This window comes from Cyanistes caeruleus, chromosome 6 (assembly GCF_971803275.1).
Source record: "Cyanistes caeruleus chromosome 6, bCyaCae1.hap1.1, whole genome shotgun sequence".
Taxonomy (NCBI): Eukaryota; Metazoa; Chordata; class Aves; order Passeriformes; family Paridae; genus Cyanistes; species Cyanistes caeruleus.
Window position 1 is genome coordinate 45,639,302 of NC_141706.1, and position 21,311 is coordinate 45,660,612.

General features: G+C 53.7%; 1 protein-coding gene across 2 annotated transcripts; it reads right to left on the reverse strand.

Annotated features, from left to right (window-relative positions):
* Positions 1 to 201: 201 nt before the first annotated feature.
* Positions 202 to 17,647, reverse strand: SYNDIG1L (synapse differentiation inducing 1 like). 2 transcript variants are annotated; one of them, XM_086895313.1, is made up of 4 exons: positions 17,547 to 17,647; positions 4,902 to 5,360; positions 3,555 to 3,692; positions 202 to 1,944 (listed from the first exon to the last, which is right to left on the reverse strand). In XM_086895313.1, the coding sequence occupies exons 2-4, from the start codon at positions 5,328 to 5,330 to the stop codon at positions 1,786 to 1,788; spliced, it is 726 nt and encodes a 241-aa protein (XP_086751439.1). In that variant the 5' UTR covers positions 5,331 to 5,360; positions 17,547 to 17,647; the 3' UTR covers positions 202 to 1,785. The 2 variants fall into 2 exon arrangements, with proteins under 2 accessions (XP_086751439.1, XP_086751438.1); XM_086895312.1 differs by lacking the exon at positions 17,547 to 17,647 and adding an exon at positions 12,611 to 12,837.
* Between the last annotated feature and the right edge of the window lie 3,664 nt (positions 17,648 to 21,311).

Consider the following 21,311-nt stretch of genomic DNA (forward strand, 5'->3'; position numbering starts at 1 on the left):
AGCCTACACCACCATCCTGCTCTCAGGGGTATTTGCCCACTGTGATCTATGCTGAAATACATCTCCCTCCAAGATACCCAGACACCAGCTAGATTATAACTTCCTTTAGGAACAGCATAAACAGTTCCAGGTTTAAGTGAGTGCAGCACTCTTGTGGAACTTGCCTCTTTGATAGCCAGCTCCACGTTATTATAAACAGAGTCTTTTCTCCTGCTTTTTTTATTAGTTCTTCCATGTTAAAAAACATAATAGGAACTTTCAGACCAGCTTCTGTACAGACCTCTGATGCGCTTCTCTTTTGTGGTTCAAGTACAATGGCAATCGCAGACATTAACATGCTTCTTTAGGATGAAATTTACATTTCAATGGCACCCAGCTGGAAGAACATGCTGCATCTCTTGCAAAGCTGGCTGCAGCCTGCCCAGAAACTCTGGGAAGGGTGTGAGAGATGCCCAGAGTCTGCCTGCAGTCTCCTGCACATGGGAAGAGGCAACAGGGGAACCAGAGAGAGGAGGGATGGTCAAAGGCAGATGCTGGAGAGCGGGGGGTGAGGCATGGCTTCTTAATGTCAGCCCTTTGGGGCAACCATTGCCTTCATACCCACCTCTGAAGCATTTAATGTGTTGCTGACAATATACAAATATGCAAAAGTAAGATGTGTGGGGGGGATACTTGGTATTTCCTTGTTACCAGAGGCTTTTGGATGGATGGAGGTTCCTCTCTCCAAGGCATCAGAAGGAGTGTGTTGAGGTCACCCTGTGTCTCAGGCTCCTTCCACATCTCTTCCGTCTCTGGATCTCATCCCCTCATAAACAGCACTCCCACCCCAGATTCTGCAGGTTTTGTCAGCCTTTTCTTTCCATCCCTCTTTGTGTGTAGGGCCCTGACCTAGTAGAAGGAATGGAATCCTTCAGGCCAGCACCTTTCCCAGGACACTTCGTAGGTAGAGATTTCCATTACAAATCTTTTGAGGGCCCAGTACTCTGAGACGGCAACCTTATGAGGGCTCTGACTTGGGATCATCATGGCAGTCACAATTAACACAGAGAAAACCTTGCTGTCTTTACCATCTTGTGCCAACAATGGGAGAGATGCTGTGCAACCACCAGCCTGCCTTCCTCCTTGTTTCTGATTTGGGATAGACCAGCAACTGGGATGTTCTCCCGTGGATCAGGGGTCTGCAGAGGGATGCAGAGAGCACGCCTCTTAGGTTTCTCCGTGCTCTGTCCTCCTACTTCACTGCAGCTGAGGGGTCAGGCTGCCCCACGGCACTGAAGTGAGAATGTTGTCCCCATCACATCACAGGAGTCTGGAGACCCCACCAGGACTCTGGCCTCCCAGAAGAAGCAGCAGTCATTGCCTGGCACCGTGTTCCCTCTTCTCCCTGTGTGTACCCTTCATGGGCCAAGCCTGGGCAAGTGACAGATCTCCCAGCTGCGGGGCTGAGAAGGGAAGCTGTAGCCCCAAATCAGGGTGGTCGCACCAGCCCAGCAGCAGCGTGTGGTTTCTCTCCTGCACATCTTCCACCAGGCAAATGTGCTCCTCCTTGTCCCATCAGCCAGGCTGGTGCTCAATTCCCTGTTGTTAGATGGTTGCACGCCACAGCCTCAGGGAGAACAGGGGTCTACTGTTTGTCTGAAAGAGGAAGAAAACCTGCACAGGACATCCATGCTGGGGCCCTGCTGTGCAAGCAGCCCTTGCAGGCACTGGTGCTCTGTGCTCCGCAGGAAAGCTCAATCCCAGAAGGGTCAGCGGCCAGGGATGGCAGTGACATGCAGGTGGCAGCTACACGTGGCCCCCCTTCGAGAGATAAGCAATCAGTGCCACCACCACCCCGATGTACACTCCTGTGCCAATGGTTATGGAGAGCGCGGCAAGGAAGAGAGCTCGGCGGGAAGCTGAACTGGCCAGATGAAAATCTCCTTTGGAGACAGCCTTGCTGGTCTGGAAGGAGAAGAAATGCTTGTTGCTCACAGCTGTACCAACCTGCCCTTTAACCAGCATGCAGTTGTTTCATTACTGGGTCAGTGCTTTTTTGTCTGGCCACTGCGCCTCAGGGAGGCTGGGGACAGACAGCAAGGTGTCTGTCAGTCTGGGAGGGCTCAGAACAGCAGTGCCACCTGCACACATTTCCCAGTGGATTTTGCCTCCAAGGGAAGCATGGGCTTCAGCTACTTCTGACAGCACCTATGTGGGCACACAGCCAGAGCTGTGAGTGGCTGCACCCTTGTAAGGCCTCAGTGCACAGGGTGACAGCTGTCTGTCAGTCTCGTACTGACCAGGTACCAGTGCACCCTACACAGAGATGTAATGAGAAGTGCCTAGGCTCGGAGCTGACTTCATGGCACAGTCTGTTGGTCCAGCTGTGCTGCCACCTGATTTTTCCTGCATGGTGTTTTCAGCTGAAGTCTATTTGCTATTGAAGGGCTGATGAAACCAGCAGTGGAGACAGAGCCTCATCACTCTGGAAAAGGATGGCAACTTCCAGCTTCTCTGAGTGCTCAGGGCATATTCCAAGCTGCTCTAGTTTTTACCTACTACTTGAGTTCAAGTTGCCAGTGGGCACCAATGCACTCAATGTGAAAAGACACCAAACAAAGATATGGTCCTTGCCTCAGTGAGTGAACAAAGGGGGTAATTATAGAAAATGGAGCTAGATTTAAATTACCCCACCTACATCATCAGGTGGAGAGTGCACTGTGCTATCTTGCACTACGTGGAAAATTGTAAAATCAACTGCTCCTTGGGGTCCTAATCAATTAATGCTTCCCTTGCCTCTCACCAGATCTGTGCCAGGCACTCATGTAATATATTTTTCCACTTCTGTTCCTATCCTCCTGATTTAACTTCTTAATGCCTCTCCCATCTATTCTTGGTACAGCAGCATCTATGCAATTGTGGAGTAAATCCCCTGGCTCTGCATGAATTATTCTGGGTCAACAGCAATGTAAGTGAACCCAGGCTCTGGGCTAAACCCTCAAGGACTCAGCAGCTCCTCTGAGCTGCTGCAGCCTGAGGGCCATTGCCTCTCCAGCCTCTGCCAGCCTGGCATTGGCTCCCACAGGTTAGCCAATATGCATCAGGAACAAGCACAGGAGAGGAGCTGTGGACAATACACTCCCCTTTGTGTCCAGCCCCAGAGCAGCCTGGCTCCTGTGGCATGAGCTGCATCAGTCTGGGTTGTGGTGTAGAACCTTCACATTACTGGAGAATGGGAGGACAGGTAGGAAAATGCCATTTTCCTGAACCTGGATGGAGGGTGAGAAGCTGGGAAAGGGGGCAAGAGGAGCCCCAGTTCCCTAAATAACTTCCAGAAAACCCAAAGGAAAAGCCTGACCTCCAGTAATCCGCACCAGAACTGGAGGGGCTCCAGTCCCATAACAACTGTGGAGACATCCAGGAGCATCCTTTGTCTCAACCCTCAGGGTTATGGCCATGGCACAGAGGTGAGCCTTAGATTCAGAAAGGTGTTGGTCACCTCCATGGGCCACTGTGGCTTTCAGGGCCCTTGCTTTAGCACTTGGCACATGCAGGCAAGCAAATGTATTCCTTACCCCTTGAGAGAAGTAGAAGGCAGCAATCCCCAGGGGCCAGAAGCAACACAGCATGGAGAAAAGGGCCAAGCCCAAGTGGTCCCGGGGGGGGAGCATCAGGAAATGATCCTCGCTTTCACTGTCGCTGGAGGAGTCGCTCTGCAAAACCAGATGGATTCAGCACATGCCCACCTCCCCGTGCCACTCTGCATCTCAGCACCTCGCCTCCCAGCTCCCACTCTCTCCTGATCCCGTCATGTTCTCATACAATTCCCACTGGCAAATTCAAGGAGTAAATTTCAAAAATATTTTAGACTCTTCAGCATGGTTTGATGAGGAACAACGTAGCTCAGCAAATTCAAGAGTGAAATGGATTCTCGGCTTCCTGCCAGAGCAAATGCTGGGGGTCTGGGATTTCCCTGCATTAGAGAGAGTCTTAAACTGAAATATTTTCAGCTTTGGCAGAACTGACTGTTTGTCAGCTTAAACAAACTTAAACAAAGTGACTTATCCCCATTAGAGACTAGTAGATCAATATCCTGCAAGACTAATTTAGGAAGTGAGGGAAAGCATTTGAAGTGGAGTGACATTGCAGGGGCAGCATGCCCTGTCCCCTTTGTGAGTCACTGCTCAGTGGCTGTGCTGAGCCCCTTGCCTTTGGGCACCGCTGGGTGCTCAGACCACCCTGCAAGTGATGTGTCTTGGTGGGGAAGGGACACAGAGGTGGGGACGTCCCTGCTGCCACCTGAGCAGGCTACATCACCAACACCGAAAGAAGCAGAGCTGTGCTGGGTCATCAGGCATCAGCTCCAGTGAGCTCGGGGATCCTCTCCCACCTCTCAAGATCCTGGATGATGTTTCCCAGCCTTGGCACCACTGCTCAAGCCATAGCAGGGAACAACACAGCAACGAGGCTGCTTTGTCAGCTCTCGTTCTTCCTGTGCAGGATTCATCCTGTCTTTATGTATATAAAGCTTTCTCTCAGCTGCTGCCATCATGCATGTGGATTTTGCTGTTATGCACGGATTGCTGTTTCTCTTGTGCCACAGCAGCAGCAGGCTACCCTTGTCAAAGCATTCCCATTTCCCAAGGGTCCTGCAGAGACCAACATCCCTTTTGCTCCCAGCAGCAGGCAGCCAGGCTGCTCTTGGGGAAGCTGACCTCCTGAGGTCAGCAGTGAGGAAAAAGGAGCAGAAATGATAGGAAGAAGAAATACTGGTTGCACAGGAAGGCTGGTGAGGCAGGAGGTGGTAGGATTTTTTGGGGAGTTCTGGGTAAAGAAGGGACAATAAATTATCAAGAATTTGAGCCATTGACCAGAAAGAATGACCAAAGGAGTTTAGTGCTATCCCACCTGTCCAAGCTCACCTCATACTCCTGGAGCTCCTCTTCCTCCACCTCATAGGAAACAGTTTGGATGCGGATGTCACTCTCTACCAGGCAGGACCCTTGTGCCTCATGCCCTTCAGGAGCTTCAGATGGAGACTCTTTGCTTTCTGTAAAAGTGGTCTCGCAGCTTTCCATCTTGCTGTCCTTGGCCTTGAGAGCAGTCTCATCCTTCACGAGGATGAAACTGGGGCCGTACAAAGCTTCGACAGCCAGCTGCAGGGAACTGGCATCCAGCAGCTGGTGAGTCCTGGCACCGCCAGTGTTTTGGAATATGTAGGAATACAGTTTCCCTTGGCAGCGATGACTGGGGTAGTCCTGGCTGTGATGCTGGTGGTAAGAATAGCTGCTGCGAAGGTGGCCATTGGATTTGGCCAAGAGTGGGTTTTGGAGCTCACGCACGCTTTCCATGCTGCCGGCAGTGGTGGTGGTGGGGAGATCCTGCAGGAGCAGAGCAGGTGGGAGGGAATAGGCTGTTATTTCAGCAAGGCAAGGGAGCAGAAAAGCCTTTCACCCATGCAACAGCCAATGTTGAGAGGCTAGTGGGAACAGAAAAATTTGGTGATATTGGAAAGAACAAGACCCCTCCCCACCTCAGCACAGCTTGAATGCTATCTCCCCAGCTGGGAGCAAGATAAGGATGCAGCCCCGCAGTAAGGTGATCTGATTCAGGCTGGATTAACATGAGGGCTTGCTGTATCTATAATGCATCTTAAGCTGGCCCTGTGCAGCCTGACAGGAAAGGACCTACTGCATCATTTCTGCTGGTTCATAATGTGTGCTGTGACAATGACTGACAGCACAGAAGTAGATAAGAGACTGACAGTCTCGAGGAGAGGTAACACTCGAGGAGCCTCCCTGACTTCCCAAAGGAGAGGGTTGCAGGGTGAATTATATCCCTCTGGACAATACGCATACACCTAACCGGCTTTCACGGGAAGTTCTCTAGGACTCATCCAAGGCTGAGCTGGGGCTGGCCCCAGTGAGCCACCAAGGGAAGCCAGGGGGCTGCTGTGAGGACATGGAGGTGGTATTTAGTGTTGGATGCTCAGCCAGCTGTGAAAAGGAAAGGAAAGATGTGGTGATTAAAGGAGAGACTCCATGGGGTTCGGTCCATTTTGAAATGATTATATTTTAAGTAAATGATCCATCACATCAAAGTGCTGTTTAAACCAGCTCCACTCCTGGGTACAGTGGCAACCAGACAGCTTTGGCTGTGGGCCACCAGCTTCAGAAAATGCTGAGTCCAAATGAAATCCTCATCTACAAATGTCAACATGGGTTTCTTCCTCAGGGAAATTCACCTCCCTCTCCCTTCCTCCATTTCAGAGTGCTGAAATCTTGTACTGCTCTCATGTTTTTTTCCCCATGAAAATTTCTCAGAGGAAATACTTCCACCCCTTTCCTTCAGAGGAGTACTTACTATTTTGGCTTCCCAACCCACCTTGGAACAAAGAAAAAGTGCAGTGAAACATCAGCATTCTCAGGAGAGAGAAACAATTACTTTGCCCTCTTCACTACCTGATCCCAGGTTTTGCCATCTCTTTAGCATTTTCCCAGCTCCCAGACCATGCCACTTCATTGCCTTGCAACCTCAAATGTTGCTGTCCTCCTTAGAGACCTCGGTCACTGACTCCTCTGCAGGATGCTGTGTAGCAGGGTCACACTTCCTCCTGCTGTAAGAATCCCTGAGGTGCACTAGGTTTTCTGACAGACAGCACATCACCTTGGCTTAAATCTCAAGAAGGAAGATAGAAATAGTGGAACTGAAGACTTTAGAGAGTGAGAAGCTGAGGTGGTCCTGTTTCCTTGGCCAAACTCTACCACATCATGCAGGTTTGGGAGCCGTGCATGGTTTTAAATGGACCTGTCCAATGGCTTTGTTTCAGGCAGTGGCCATCACATTCTGGAAATCTGCTCAGGAAAATGGAAGTGTTCAGAAGCCCTCTTGTACTGCTAAAACACTGCATTTTGGTGAATGCCCTTCACTTCTCCCTTCCCAAAACCACCCCCTGCCTTGACAGTCTCCCACTTTACTTATAAAACCAGTAATGGCTCGTGCAGCAGATGGCCATTAAGTATTTTCAAAATATTTAAGGGAGATGCATATTTGTAGCAAAGATGGTTTTATTTTCTGCATAGGCACAGAGAAGCTCAAAGCTACATCCCAGTTTTCAGGCAAGGAAACCATGATTCTCTTCTTTGCTTACCTTAACATGCAAATTAGATTTCTAATAAAACAACTTAATTTTTAACAAAACAGTAAGGACAGAGCAGTCACCGAGTGTCATTTGAGAGCAGCAGCGAAAGCAGGAGCCCAGTGCCAGAGAGAGAAAATTGACGGTTTTAGTACAGCACCCAAGCCTTATCTCAAGAAATGATTCTGGCAGCAAGCTAGGGTAGGAAGGAGTGGGATCTTGCTGAGAACTGATGAAGGGAGTCAGTTCCAAATGTGTTGAGAAACACCAGCAGACGGACTGCGGGCAGGCTGCTGGCCACTGGGCAGCAGGTGCTTCCTGTGTGGAAGTTGCTGTGCTTCTCACTTTAGGTCCTCAGCAACAGGCTGGAGAAGGAGCAGAGCCGCACAGAAAAGCCATACATTCACAGTAGCAAGCTCTGGGAAGCAGCGTGGGAGGGAGAAAGAAGGGAAAGGAGCTGGGAGGAATTGGAAACCTAAAAGGCTGATTGGGAGGTGCCAGGGAACCAGTGTGGGAAGAGTGCATCTATGCAGCTGGACTGCTGCTGGACATGGACTCTGTTGAGTCCCAAAGGATGCTAGAAAGGCTGGTGGGAGGTGTCTCACCTACCTGGGCTGTGGGGAAGATGCAGCGAGGGCTTGCAGACAGCAAACATCCTAGGGGGAACGTACCTTGGAAGAGCAACAGTGGAGAGCAAAAGAAATCATGGGAAAAAACTCCTGAAGTATGGGGAAGTCTGTGAATGAGGGCTGGGGTGAGGTTTCATCCCAGGGAACTGGGGTGAGCTCTAACCTCTCTGGTCCCTCAAACTGTCCTGGAGCTGTCCTTAGAGCAGAGCCAGGATCCTGAAGCTGCTGCACAAAGCATGGACAGGGCAGAGCTACAGCTAGAAGAATTTAGCCTGTCCTAGTCCTGTACCCTTTGGAATTATAAAAGATTTACCTGTACTAAAATCTCTTTTCCTGTCTGCCTTCCACTCTTGGGAGTTGGGACTGATGCTCTCCCTGGGAGACTGCAGGGACAAGAAGAAAAGCGCAGAAGAAAATCTCACAGTGATTCTGATAAATAAGCAAAGGAGCCACCAATTGCAGCCTTCATGCCCAGTCCTGGCATTTGTCAGCAGTGGGGAGGGGACAGTGAGGGCCAGTGTCACAACATGTTTACAGCAGTGTGCTCAGCCCTGCTGGAGAGCAGCCAGGCTGAAACCTTCCTCTGCAATAGCAGTGAAGGTGTGAAAGAGTCCCACTACCAGAGGGATTAAGAGATGTTTCCCACTCCTCAGTCACTGAGATCAGCACGTCACATAGAGAACATGTACTGAATGGTCTTGGTTTGCAGAGACAAGGGCCATCAAGCCTCTAGGGATGACATTAGAGAAGGAATGGAAGGTGAGGACCAGCCCTTGCATGCACATGCACAGGGAAGGAGAGAGTCAGACCAGCCCTGCAGTTGTCCCCAAACCCCATTTGGGTTATCTGAATCCTACAGGAAATTTAGCCACGCAGGGACTTAAAAAAGGAAGCCTAGTAATAAAATAAGCCTGGTGATAAAGCAAGCCTGTTAATAACCAAGCTTGAGGAAAGAGGAATGAAGTCAGAAGATGAAAGCAAGAAAGCAGTAAAAGACAAATTGTCACAGATTGACCATTTTCTGTCCTGATTACCAGCAAGACTGGATAGTGTGGATATCCATTAGCCCCATGAGGCTAGCCTGGGCAATACTGGCAGCAGGTAACGGTGCACAGGGAGGCTATGCACACACAAGCACACATGCACACCTTGGGCACAGCTGGGAGGAGGCAGACTGCGGTGCCCTAGTTGAGCTGAACCATTGCTGCAGCTCTGCTGCTGCCTGACAGCTGCTGGCTCCCTAGCGAGCTGCCTCCCCCTGTGCACGGCTGCTCCTGTAACCAGCTGGCTGAGCAGGGCCCCCACACTCCCCAGCCCTGTTGCAGCAGTCCCCAGCAGAGTGGGAAATGCACAGCTGTGTTGTGTACTCTCAGCTTCTTAAAGCGAGTACTGGGTAAAACGAGCCAAAATAAGGCATGAAAATAAAGAGGTAGCAAATTTAGCTTCGTATTTCACAGATCTCACCTCCACACCACATCCCCTGAGGCAGTTCTCAGAGGGACCCTTGGCACAGATGCCGGCTATGATAAGCCAGTTAATGATGAATTAAGTAGCTGTTCCAGGAATCAATCATCATTTAATTGCCCTGTCAAGCAAACACTCTGCCTTGCTCCCCAGGCTCTTTAGCAGGTTGTGGCTGTGCTGCATGTCCCCAGACTCCAGTGTGAGGTTAGCCCACCCTGGCTGAAGGCTTTCCCCTTCAGGACAGCAGCAGGGGAGGTTGGTGCCATCAGGTACTGGTGTCCTGCTGCACTGCCATGCCCTGGCTGCTCTGAGGGCAGGGGACACTGTGAATGCCTGCTTCTGATCCAGCTGATGGTTAAGCACCATGGCCAGGTACAGCAGCCATAGCCCCAGGACAGATGTGGACCCACTCCTGATGGAAGAGGAAAGAAAGCATAGGAGATTTGTTGAGCACTGTCCCTGAGTCCAGATCTTCCTAGAAGCTCTCAGGAGGTGCTTTAGATCTTCTCAGCAGAGGCTCAGGTCCAGGCAGGACACAGTACCTCTGCCTCTGGGCATCCAAGCTTGTGATTCTGCCCAAGAGAAAAGCATCTCAGAAAGGCTGCTGAGAAGCAAAGGCACAACATCACTTGGGCAGTTGTCATTTTGGAGAGGGGGGTGAAGGAAGGGCTGTGAAAGCTCATGGACAATGTGCCTGGCAGGAATGGACCAAAGCCCTCTCTCAGCCATAGGAGCCTGTGCAGCAGTTTGGATACCTGGCATGTCTCAGCCCTGAGCCCTGCAGGGTGAACCACAGCTCAAGGGGAGAAGAAAGTGCTTTCATCAGCCCCACAGACATGACTACAGTAAGCAGTTTTGCTCCAGTCAACACTGAAGAGCTCCCATGGGTGCTCATCTGACACCACTGCTTCTGTCTTGGGCACAGCACCAGCATGCAGATTGAGGGGCTGTTCATCCCTGGGGTGTGACAAAGCCTTCACCACTCCTGGGAAAGGTTGCTGTGGCATGAGCATCAGGTGAGGTGGCCTGGGGGCTGGAAAGGCAGAGGGGTGATGTGGGAGAGGCAGGTCTCAGTGTGGGACAGGAGGGAAGGGTGGAGAGACTTGACAGCCCCAATGAGGCTGGCAAAGCTGGTGCCCAGAGAAACAAAAGAGCAAAGTAGGAACAGCAGTGGAAAGGGAAATAGTGGGCAAGAAGCATGAGGCAGGGAAAGCAAGGTGACATCTGAGGCAGACAGAGAGCTGGACCCTGGCCACTGACATGGAGAAGAAAAGGACCATGAAGCTGCTGGAGGAGAAAGAGCTGGTGAGGACCAGAAGGGAAGGAAGGTGACACAAAGCCTGTGGACTTGGATTAGAGGGAGGATAGCTGAGGCATTTGTGATGTAGCTGCTTTGATAGAGCTGGAAAGGAGTGAATGAAATGCTTGTTCTGATCTCCTGACAGGTGGAAAGCCGGTACCAAAGGGCTGCTGGCTCCAACAGAGACTAAATTGCTCTGAGAATTGGGATGTGATGGGCTTCTTTTAAAGGATCACAAGTCAAATTGGGCAATTTCCAGGTGGAAATCGGGTCTTTATTGTCTCTGATAAAAATGTTTCTTTGTGGCAGTGTTCTGACCCAGCTATGCTCAGAACTAAGGTGTCGCTCTTAATGGTAGGGAGCAGCAAATTCATCCCTGGGGCTGGCAGGGAAGAGCCGGGCTGGTTTTGGAGAAGCCGTTCCAGGAGCTCTACAGGGCTGGGGCTCCCTCCCCTCCCTGTCCCCAGCTGCGGTGCCAGCAATCTGCACATTCTGCCCGTGGGCATCCCGTCAACAGGGGAACAGTGGCAACTCCATCGCCTCCCGGCAGCCGTCCCGGCAGCACCCAGCTTGGCACCGGAGTGCCTGCACACAGCCTGTGCAGCTCCTGGCTGCCGTGTCCCCCGCCTCCGCCGCGTCCGGCGCTCGCCAGGCGGCCACCAGGTGTCCCCGGCGCTCCGCGCAGCGCCCGCCGCGCCGCCCGCACAGCCCCGCACTGCCCGAACCGCCCCGCACTGCCCGAACCGCCCCGCACTGCCCGAACCGCCCCGCACAGCCCCGCACTGCCCGAACCGCCCCGCACAGCCCGAACCGCCCCGCACAGCCCGAACCGCCCCGCACTGCCCGCACTGCCCGAACCGCCCCGCACTGCCCGAACCGCCCCGCACTGCCCGAACCGCCCCGCACAGCCCCGCACTGCCCGAACCGCCCCGCACAGCCCCGCACTGCCCGAACCGCCCCGCACTGCCCGAACCGCCCCGAACCGCCCCGCACTGCCCGAACCGCCCCGCACTGCCCGAACCGCCCCGCACAGCCCCGCACTGCCCGAACCGCCCCGCACAGCCCGTACAGCCCGAACCGCCCCGCACAGCCCGAACCGCCCCGCACTGCCCGCACAGCCCGAACCGCCCCGCACTGCCCGAACCGCCCCGCACAGCCCGAACCGCCCCGCACTGCCCGAACCGCCCCGCACTGACCGAACCGCCCCGCACAGCCCGAACCGCCCCGCACAGCCCCGCACTGCCCGCACAGCCCCGCACTGCCCGAACCGCCCCGCACAGCCCCGCACTGCCCGCACAGCCCCGCACAGCCCGAACCGCCCCGCACAGCCCGAACCGCCCCGCACAGCCCGAACCGCCCCGCACAGCCCCGCACAGCCCGAACCGCCCCGCACAGCCCGAACCGCCCCGCACTGCCCGAACCGCCCCGCACAGCCCCGCACTGCCCGAACCGCCCCGCACTGACCGAACCGCCCCGCACAGCCCGAACCGCCCCGCACAGCCCGAACCGCCCCGCACTGCCCCGCACAGCCCGAACCGCCCCGCACTGCCCGAACCGCCCCGCACAGCCCCGCACTGCCCGAACCGCCCCGCACTGCCCGAACCGCCCCGCACTGCCCGAACCGCCCCGCACTGACCGAACCGCCCCGCACTGCCCGAACCGCCCCGCACAGCCCCGCACTGCCCGAACCGCCCCGCACTGACCGAACCGCCCCGCACAGCCCGAACCGCCCCGCACAGCCCCGCACTGCCCGAACCGCCCCGCACTGCCCGAACCGCCCCGCACTGCCCGAACCGCCCCGAACCGCCCCGCACAGCCCGAACCGCCCCGAACCGCCCCGCACTGCCCGAACCGCCCCGCACTGCCCCGCACAGCCCGAACCGCCCCGCACAGCCCGAACCGCCCCGCACTGCCCGAACCGCCCCGCACTGCCCGAACCGCCCCGCACTGCCCCGGCCGCTCCCCACTCTGCGCATCTCGGGGCCCGGACGCGCCTGCAGGCAAAGCCCGGGCCCGGTGCGTGTGTGTCCAAATGGCTGGGGACGGCGACAGCGCCCCAAGGCCCCATGGCTGGCCTTGGCTCTCCAGCTCTGAGCTCACCGGGCTCGCCGGGACGAACCTCGCCGTGCCCCTCAGGCACGAGAGATACGGGAAGGGCTCATCGAGCAGGCGGTGCGGGAAGAAGGAAGCATGGAGGTGATGGCGATAAAGCACATGGTGGTGTGGGTGGCTAGGTGTATAATTAGCAGGTTTGGACTCTCTCGGCATCCCCTTTTTTAAGCAGGAGACGTAAATAAGGCGCCTGTCGGAAGTTTTGCAGGCTGTTCTGTGTACGTGGGATCAGGGAGGAGAACGGGCAGTGTAGGGGAGCTGCTCCAGCAGCTGGCCCGGAGCTGGAGGGCAGAGAGTGGCCATGGGGTGCCCAGCTGAGGCAGAGCAGAGTGGGTAACCTGGCTGGCAGCACTGGGCCAGGGAAGTGGACCAGGACAGGATCAGGGATGGGCAAGTTCTGAAGGTTCCAACAGCCACACTGGGACAGTCCTCAGCCTCAGAGCACTCCTGATGGATTTGTACCCAAGCAAACCACCAGCCCTGCAGCACCCTCAACAATAAGACCCTGTGAGTGGCTTTAAATGGGCACATGATGCCAAACAAAGCTGATGGAATGCTCTCACCAGAGGCTTCTTCACTTTCCTGTATGGGGACTCAGCAGGGTTGCTGGGAGGCAGTGGAGGTCAGGGCAATGACTCCCAGGTGTGGTCACTGATGGGATTGTCAGCATCTCCAGCCCTTTGAGGAATCAGCCAGTGAAGACAAGTTTGGAGTCTTGTTGGGCTCTCACTTTTCATCTGAGCCAAAAAATACCAGACCAGGGTCAGGGGAGACTAATTCTCCTGCCTGCTACAGCATCTAAATCACTATCCTGGGTCTGGGCTTCAACCTTGTCTTCCTCAGCTCAGGCCCTAAGGAATTACCCTAAGACTGCTCTCTGGAGAGAGGGGCATTGGCATCCTGCCCTCAATCTATAAAACCTACTTGGAAACATCCATGTGTACAGAGCCACTGAAAACCAAACTCACTAGCACTGGGCTCCAATGCTTCCAGCACAGAGGCAGCCCAATCCCTCACCCTAGATCAGGCTCCTTGCTTGGTACCCGAAGGGACAACAAGTATCCCACTGGACTGCTCACAGAGGTCCCTCAAGATGTGTTTACTATCAAGACATTCTCTCTGCTGCTGGAAGAGGCACAGAAACTCTTGCTGGCAGATTGTGATTTTGCTCATGGCTGATTTTTCTCTGCTAATGACTACAGTCCTCGATTTCACATCAGGTTTTCTCTGTCACTATTTATACCCAGTATTGAACTGAACACAGTGATTCTCCTAAATGGCTTCATGCTCTTCTCCAAGCAGGCACTTTTACCCATACCCTTTTCTCCAGTACCATCATCTCTACTTCAAGGCTCTTCTGCTCATGAAGTCCCACAGGCCATTCACAGCTGCTGTTACCATGGGTCCCTGCACCCTATCCTCCCCAGAGACCACTCTGAGAGCATCAGTACCCTGTGCTGGAGCAGACATGTGCCTCATGCTCCCCTCCAGGACCAGCTGCGCTCCCCTTGGCCCTGCAGCCCAGCCTGGGACCATGGGCAGGTCTGTGTTCCAGGGATGATCTCCCTTCAATGTCCTGATACCCAGCACAGAAGTGGTCAAGCAGATGGGACCTGGCTTTTTTCCAGGTAAGAGACTTGTACCATCCAAGACCAAAATGGGAACAGGGACGTAGCACTCAAGGGACCGGCAGCAGTTGTTGGGGGCACAGAAAGATGTCCTCACCTTCACAGCCGTGGCTTGTTGATAGAGAGGCTTAGCCACAGCACCTAACTCCATCCTCACATCTCCCTGAAAATCCCACTTATCAATTGAAGTTGCCAATGTAAAGAGTCTGTTAAGAACTGCTCATTTATCTCTGTTTAGAACATATCCGTACTCAAATGATTCATTAGCACCCTGAAGGCTAGCGCACGCAGCACCCTCCTTTCCCCACTGCCCTGTTTGTTTTATCCATGTCTCCCTGCCTTCAGCTCAGGGCTATTCCCACCTTGCTTCCTGTGTCCTGATTCTCCTGGGGATTCACGAGGCTCCTCTGTAGTTCAGATGTTTAATTCATCTGCCAATGACCTGCTCTGTCTTTAAAAATGAACTTAAGTTGTGGAGACACTTTCTAGCTTACTTTTCCAAAACCAAAGTTTCCAAAATCAATGTGTATTTATCAGCAGTAAGATGATTTCCTGGTCCAGCAAATAAGTGGATTGCTGTGTTCCCATCTGGCAAACATCTGCAGACCCAGACAAACTTCAAGGTGTTAAAATTATTACTTGGGTCAAAAAGTGCAATCCCAACCAGATGTTGAGAGTCTCTGCCATATTCCAAAATTCCATATTGCCAAAGAACACTCAAGTGGAGACGTTCCCTCTGAGTTTGAGAAGGAGCAGTTCACACTGGTTTATTCTACCATCAGGAACATAATGAGAGGAAAGGCAGCAGCTGCCCCCAGCCATCCCACAACCCTTGTCCATCCCACAGTATCAGACTCCAGGATGATGGAGAGAATAGTGCTAAATTTTCTTCCATATGGTATGGAAACAGCTGTTACAAAATAATATCACATTTTCTTTTCCATAACCTCATCGAGTCGCCTTGCTGAGGTGCCCTCTGGACTGCTCCTTTATTTGCTCTATGGATGCTTTCCATTTCTTCCTGGCCCATTTCTCTTCCCACCCTGGGATAGGACTCAGCCTGCTTCTTGCACCCATCCAGAGTCAGTGTGTTGAAAGAGGCAGCTGTGCACTGGGTGAGCTGCACTGTTGGCCCACTGTGGGCTGAGCAAGGACACTCTGCTGGTGTTTCCCTCCCACCATGTTCCTGCTGGGTGGGGACAAGTCTCAGTGTCACCCTCTTGTCCCTCCCTGCCACCATGGAAGCCATGGAGAGCAGGAAGGATTTGCAGAGAAATCTCTGCCCATCTCAGGAGCAGCACCAGTGTGGCTGTCAGACATGGCATTGAATCTCTGATGTGCCTTGGGCCAGTTTTTCACACCAGCTGTTGAGCTTCCAGACATATAGCTTGGGGACAAATCCTGAAACCAACTCTGATTTTCAAAATATGCCTGAAGTGTTTTACTCCAAATGGAAGCTGGTTTAAGTGATGCACCCAAGAAACACTGGGGATCATTGTAGCCTTTCCTTCCAGGCTGAGCAAAGTGTTTGGTTTGCTGCCTTTTTCACTTGACAGTGAAACAGCAACAGAAGGACAATTTGGAGGAAACCCGTAATGGATTTTTTCCTCTCTAATGCTGTTCCTTGGCCCTTCACTCAGAAAAGTCAATCACTTGCCAATCTCCTACATCTACAAATAGAGAAATTCTGTCTGAAGACTTTGCTTGAAATTACCACCCTGAAAGCAGCAATGGACTTACAGCTCCTGCAAGTGGTATCTTCCAGTCTCAGGCTCAGGTCCGGAACTTTAGAAACTGGGCAGGAAAAGGGGGGGCAGAAGGGGCAGAGCTTTGGACTACCTGGTGAAGTCAAAGATGGTCCTGGAAAGATGTGAGTACATGCCAACACAAGCAGAGGGGCTGTGAGGGGGGCAGACAAACCAAAATGGCCTGAAGTGCCCACGCCCATGCCAGGGGCCCAAGGACTGCTCTGCCATAAGGATTGGCCCTTTTGGGGCTTCTTCCAGGGAGCTTGTAGATGGCAGAGAGAAATTTTAATGGGCAATTTTTTTCTGAGTATTTGGTCACTTCTCTGCAAGTGATGGTGATGTCTGCAGGCGGGACTGAGGGCAGGAAGGAGTTGGGTACCATGCAAAAACAGGGATCCGTACAAATTCACCGTGCTAGAGCTGCAGCAAATTACTCATTCTTTAATAATGGTGTTTATTACCTGCCTCTGACAGTGGCTCAGGGAGACAAAGTGAAGTGGATTCAGCTCCCCAAAGCTTTAGCTCTGCCAGCCGTTTTTATGACACAAAAAACTTTTGCCAGAGAAATGCAGTCACTGCATTTTGGGTTGGGTAATTTCTCCTCCTGACAATCTACAAAGTAACCAGCAACTATCCCTCAGAGACCAAAGCTATTTTTTTCCTCGCGTGTGGCAGGCAGGCTCAGACCCCACTTCTCCGGTTTTCTCTGGTGTTTATATAGTGCTACCTTCCTCCTGGGAAAAGGGTTTTTACTGGTGGCAGATCCAAGCTAAATGAAAGGGGATTTTATCTTTTTTCAGAAGCAAAGGAAGCAGCCCAGTAAAATGGATTTGGGAGAGCAGCATGGCTTTTGTAAAACCCGCAGCAGCTTCAGAGAAGGAATTATAAACAGGCACTGGGTAGGGAAGGAAAGTGCCTCCCATTGAAACTCCTGAACGAGTGGCTTTTCCCGCACAGCACAAAAAGACACAAAATGGGAGGTCATCCTCAGGGCTAAAGGGAGATGGTGCCGCTCAGGTCGTTGTCATTGGCACAAGTCACGGCACCGTCAATGGCTGTATCTACCGAGGTCCCCCGCCTGCTCCCCTGCCCAGCCGCATCCCGGCAGTGGCCGGCAGTGCCGTGGCTCCCGCCGGCTGCTGAGGCTTCTCAGAAGAAGGAAAACCACCCCCAAACTTCAGCCGGCGGCTGAACTGCCACCCGGGGAGGGAGTCCCGAAGGCAGGTCGGGTCCAAGGTGCAATTGCAATTGCTCCGACATATCTGGCCTCCAAAACTTTGGTTGAAATCCTTGCATTTTGGCCACCCCAGAGCCTCCGACGAGGTAATTTGTCCCGGTTTTCTCCAGGTCGTAGCCTTTCATCTTTACATTCCCCAACATATTTTCTGACCCCCCCCGGCGCCTACTGGAGCTCGGCGTGAGGCTGCCTTTCCCCGGGGACGTGCTGCCATCCCACCGGAGCAGCCTGGGGACGAGCTCCCGGAGCCCCCGCCAACGCCGGCCGCCCGCGGGGGTGCCCCCACCCGAGAGCCGTACGCGGGTCCTTACCTGCGTGTCGAGGAAGGGCTCACCCGCCAAGTTGGAGCACGGGCGGCAGGAGCGGAGAGGCGGCGGCTGGCATGACGGCGGCCGGCAGCGGCTCGGCGGCCCCGCCGCGGCCTGTGGCCGGGTGGGCGCCCGGCGGCCCTGCGGCGGGCCCGGCCGCGGGGAGCGGCGGCAGCGGCGGAGCCCCGGCCGGTGCCGGAGTGCGGCAGAGCGGGGACACCGCGCGGGGCCGGCGGGGAGCCCCGGCCGCGGCCGGACCGCGCTTCACCTCCGCGGCCGCAGAGCCGCGCTCGCCCGCCGCTGCGATCAGCGGCTCGAGGGCTGGCTGAGGGGAGCCGCGCCGCTGCTCCCGACGTGACTGCCTCTCCTGCTGCTTCCGATAACACGGCACAAACTCTCTCCTTTCTCTTCGGATCGCTGCATTTCCCAGGGCACAGCCCTTCCCACTCCCCCAGCAAAGGAAAGAGCCGGTGCCAGCGAGCAGAGTTTAAAGGAAAAGGATAAAAGCGGTTTCTCGCTGCCCGAGCCGGTGCTGAGGGGACCGGCAGCCCGGCCCGGGGGCTGCACCCCAGGGACAGCCAGCTCGCTTGCTGGCTCAGTCAGGCATTTTTCTGCCCTGCTCCGTAAGGTGGCAGGCTGATTTGCCCCACGCACATCTGGGCATCGCTCCGATCAGCGGAGGTAACCCGGGTTTGCACCGGCACGGCAAGAGTCAACACCACAGCCCCAACAGCCCGTTCTTCCTGAGCCCATTTCCCCCGCACCCCTCCAAATGTCCCGGGGAGCTCGTGATGCTCCCGCAACGCCCCGGCAGCTCCCTGAGCCCTGCACCGATGCCCTGCTATTCCTAAACTTCCTGGATGTCCCCCTAACAGGTTTCCCCACCTCAGGACCAGCCAGCACCGAGACGACTCTTGGCGGATACACACGCGGCTGGAGCCTGGTCCAGCCACAGCGACCTGCTTGAGCGGCAGAGAGCCGCCTGCTTTCACCCTTCCTCAGTGCTGCTTTGCCAGGAGCAGTCCGTGGCAGGCAGACCCAGGCGCGACCCACCCGTGTCCACCAACACTACCAGCCAGCTGTCACCCTCTGCAGCTTGTCTCTAACACCTCCCAGCTTCTTCCAGGAGCTGAACTGACAGCTGATGGGCTATGAACCAGGGCAGCTGGGTCTCAAGAGGGGCTTTATTCATTAGCAGAGGGGCTGGGGCAGTGGCTAGGGATGGAGATAGGCAGGGCAGCCTCCCCTCTGCTCCAGCTCTCAGATAGCTGCACATCTTTCCAGTAGCAGCAGAGACACCCTTTTGCAAAGCTAAAAGGGCTGAATTACGTGGGCTAAAACCAGGACTGGAGTTCATGTGTTCCCCAAAGAAGCGGTGACAGGTGGCCAGCTTTCCCTCCCTGGGGTTAATATCTGTGTCCCACTGTTGGCAATCCCCAGCAGGTCTGGGAAGGATTTGAGCCCAGAATGCAAGTCCCAGGCTGGGGGCCTCAGCAAGGAAGCTGACTTTGAGGATGTCAGCAAGAGCACAAAGGCTGCTGCTGTGAACAGAGTGATGTTCAGGGAAAACAGGTCCCTGTGGCCAGACACAGCCAGCACAACTTGAAGGGAATCTAAGAAGGAAATAGTTGTCTCCATGTCCCTAGGGAGTGGGACAGACAGGAAAGGACTAGGGCTGCAGTAAGGGAAGTTATGCATATCTGCCATCTTAGGTCTGTGAATCCAGATTAAAAGAATTCTTTGGAAGTGGCCTCAGGATGTGACTTGGGACACAGGGACAGAGTGGATGACTTGTAGGAGTTCCTTTGGCCCTGATGACTCCACCTGCAGCAGCACTCCAGCAGGTGTGAAGTAAAGCTGGCTGTGCCCACCTCAAGATATAGTGTGGGTGTGGGGTGAGCTGCAGCCCTGTGAGGAAGCAGGGGAGTCAGTGGGACTTCGCATGGGTGGGAACAGAGGTTTGGTGGCAATCACCTTTCCCGAGTCAAAGTCCCCATAAGGGTCCTGCTCACATCATTGGGAGCTCATGGAGATGTGGCCACCACTGACTGCCTCCTTCCCAGTCCTGCTGTTTGCCTCAGTTACGAGATCCCATGCAGCCCTGTCCAGCCAGCGTGGGGTAATTAAAGGCAAAGAGGCCTCATTCCTCAAGGACAGCCTCTTGGCAAGGATGGAGGAGCTGTGAAGTCATAGGGAAGCAAAACCCCATCTCTCCCTGTCCTGGGGGACTGCAAAAGAAAAACTCAGTTTCTGGATGAAGCATCTTCATCCTTGGCTTGCTGAGGTCCGGCGAGCTTCCTTGCCTTTTCCACATGCAGAAGGATGGGAGCATGGAGGATAGCTCACAGAGGCAGCACTACCACAATGGTGTGTGTGGTCACCTCCACCACAGCTGTCCCTGCATGGTTCTGGCCAGCTCCTTCCATCAGCTGAGGATGGTTGCTCCATCCTCCACCAGAGCCACACAAATCCCTGGACTAATATGCAGGTGCAGCAGTTGCTTGGCTGGGCAGAGGATTAGCCCTCACCAACTTTTACAGATATGCTGCTTAGCAGCAGAGCTGCAGCACTGTTTCTTCTGCTTTAACAATGAGAAGGTGACATTAGCATCCCAAATCGAAGCCTCTCCAACCTCGAGCGGCTCTAAGGGAAATGCACGCATACGTAGATATGTACATGTTTGTGGAGGTATGGCAAAAATCAGCCTGAGTGATGTGGTTTGGGGCTTTGCTTTTATAACCACAGCCATTCAGTCCAGATTAGAGATGGGCAGTGTCCCTGGGAGGTGACATGAGGCAAAAGGCTCTGTGACCTAGAAGAGTCAGCCAGAGATAAAACACTTCTGGGGCACTGAGGATAAGCTGCCAGTTGGAAACTTTCCTGCCCAGAAAAAGAAAAGGGACAGACTCTGAAGGGAATGTAGCAAAATGCACAGAGCCTCCTACTCCACTGAAAATTCTTGTTGTATTTATGCATCCACTGGGATGAATGAAATGAAAATAGATATCAAAATGGCCCTTTGCTCTCAGCTGCAAGGGGGACTCTGTTGAGAACCCATCCAGCAGAAGGAAATGAGATCTCATTACTTTAAATATTAGCTGATGCACTATCCCATTGGACTTGTTATACAATCCAAATGATGCACCTCTTCAAAAAATAATTAGAAAAAATGTTGCTGGAGACATAAAATACAAGAGGAAAAGGCTATACTTGTGTTTCAGGCCTGCCTGGCATGGAAAGGTGGGGTTTTGTTTTTGATGATGTTTTCTCAAACATTAAAATCTGCCTGCCAATACGTTCTGAGCTTCACATGCCTCATTTAACTACAGACATAGCAACAGATAAATATGCCATGACGAATTTGGTAACATTACTTTATTGACGGCCAAAAAAAACCCCCCAGATCACTCAAGACTAAAAGCCTGAACTCCTGCCAAACAATCACAAGCGAGTGCTGGGATGAAAGATTTCGCGCCAGAAATGGACAGACTCCACTAAATAACTCCCAATAACTGGAAGGTCTCTGCAAAGGTGAGGGCTCAGCTGCAGAGCATCCTCAAAGAAACAGAAACAGAGAGTGAGAACACAATGAAAGGGAAACAAACCACATGGTCATTGCTGCTCAGGTGACTGCATCAGCAGGACAAGGGAATGTCAGAGGCACTCAGTGCACCTTGGTATGTGGGGGGATTTGAGGTACTTATTTATGATGGCTGAGGGGAGGACCAAGCAGATTAAAGTTATATTTGCAGCTATTAAAAATGATCA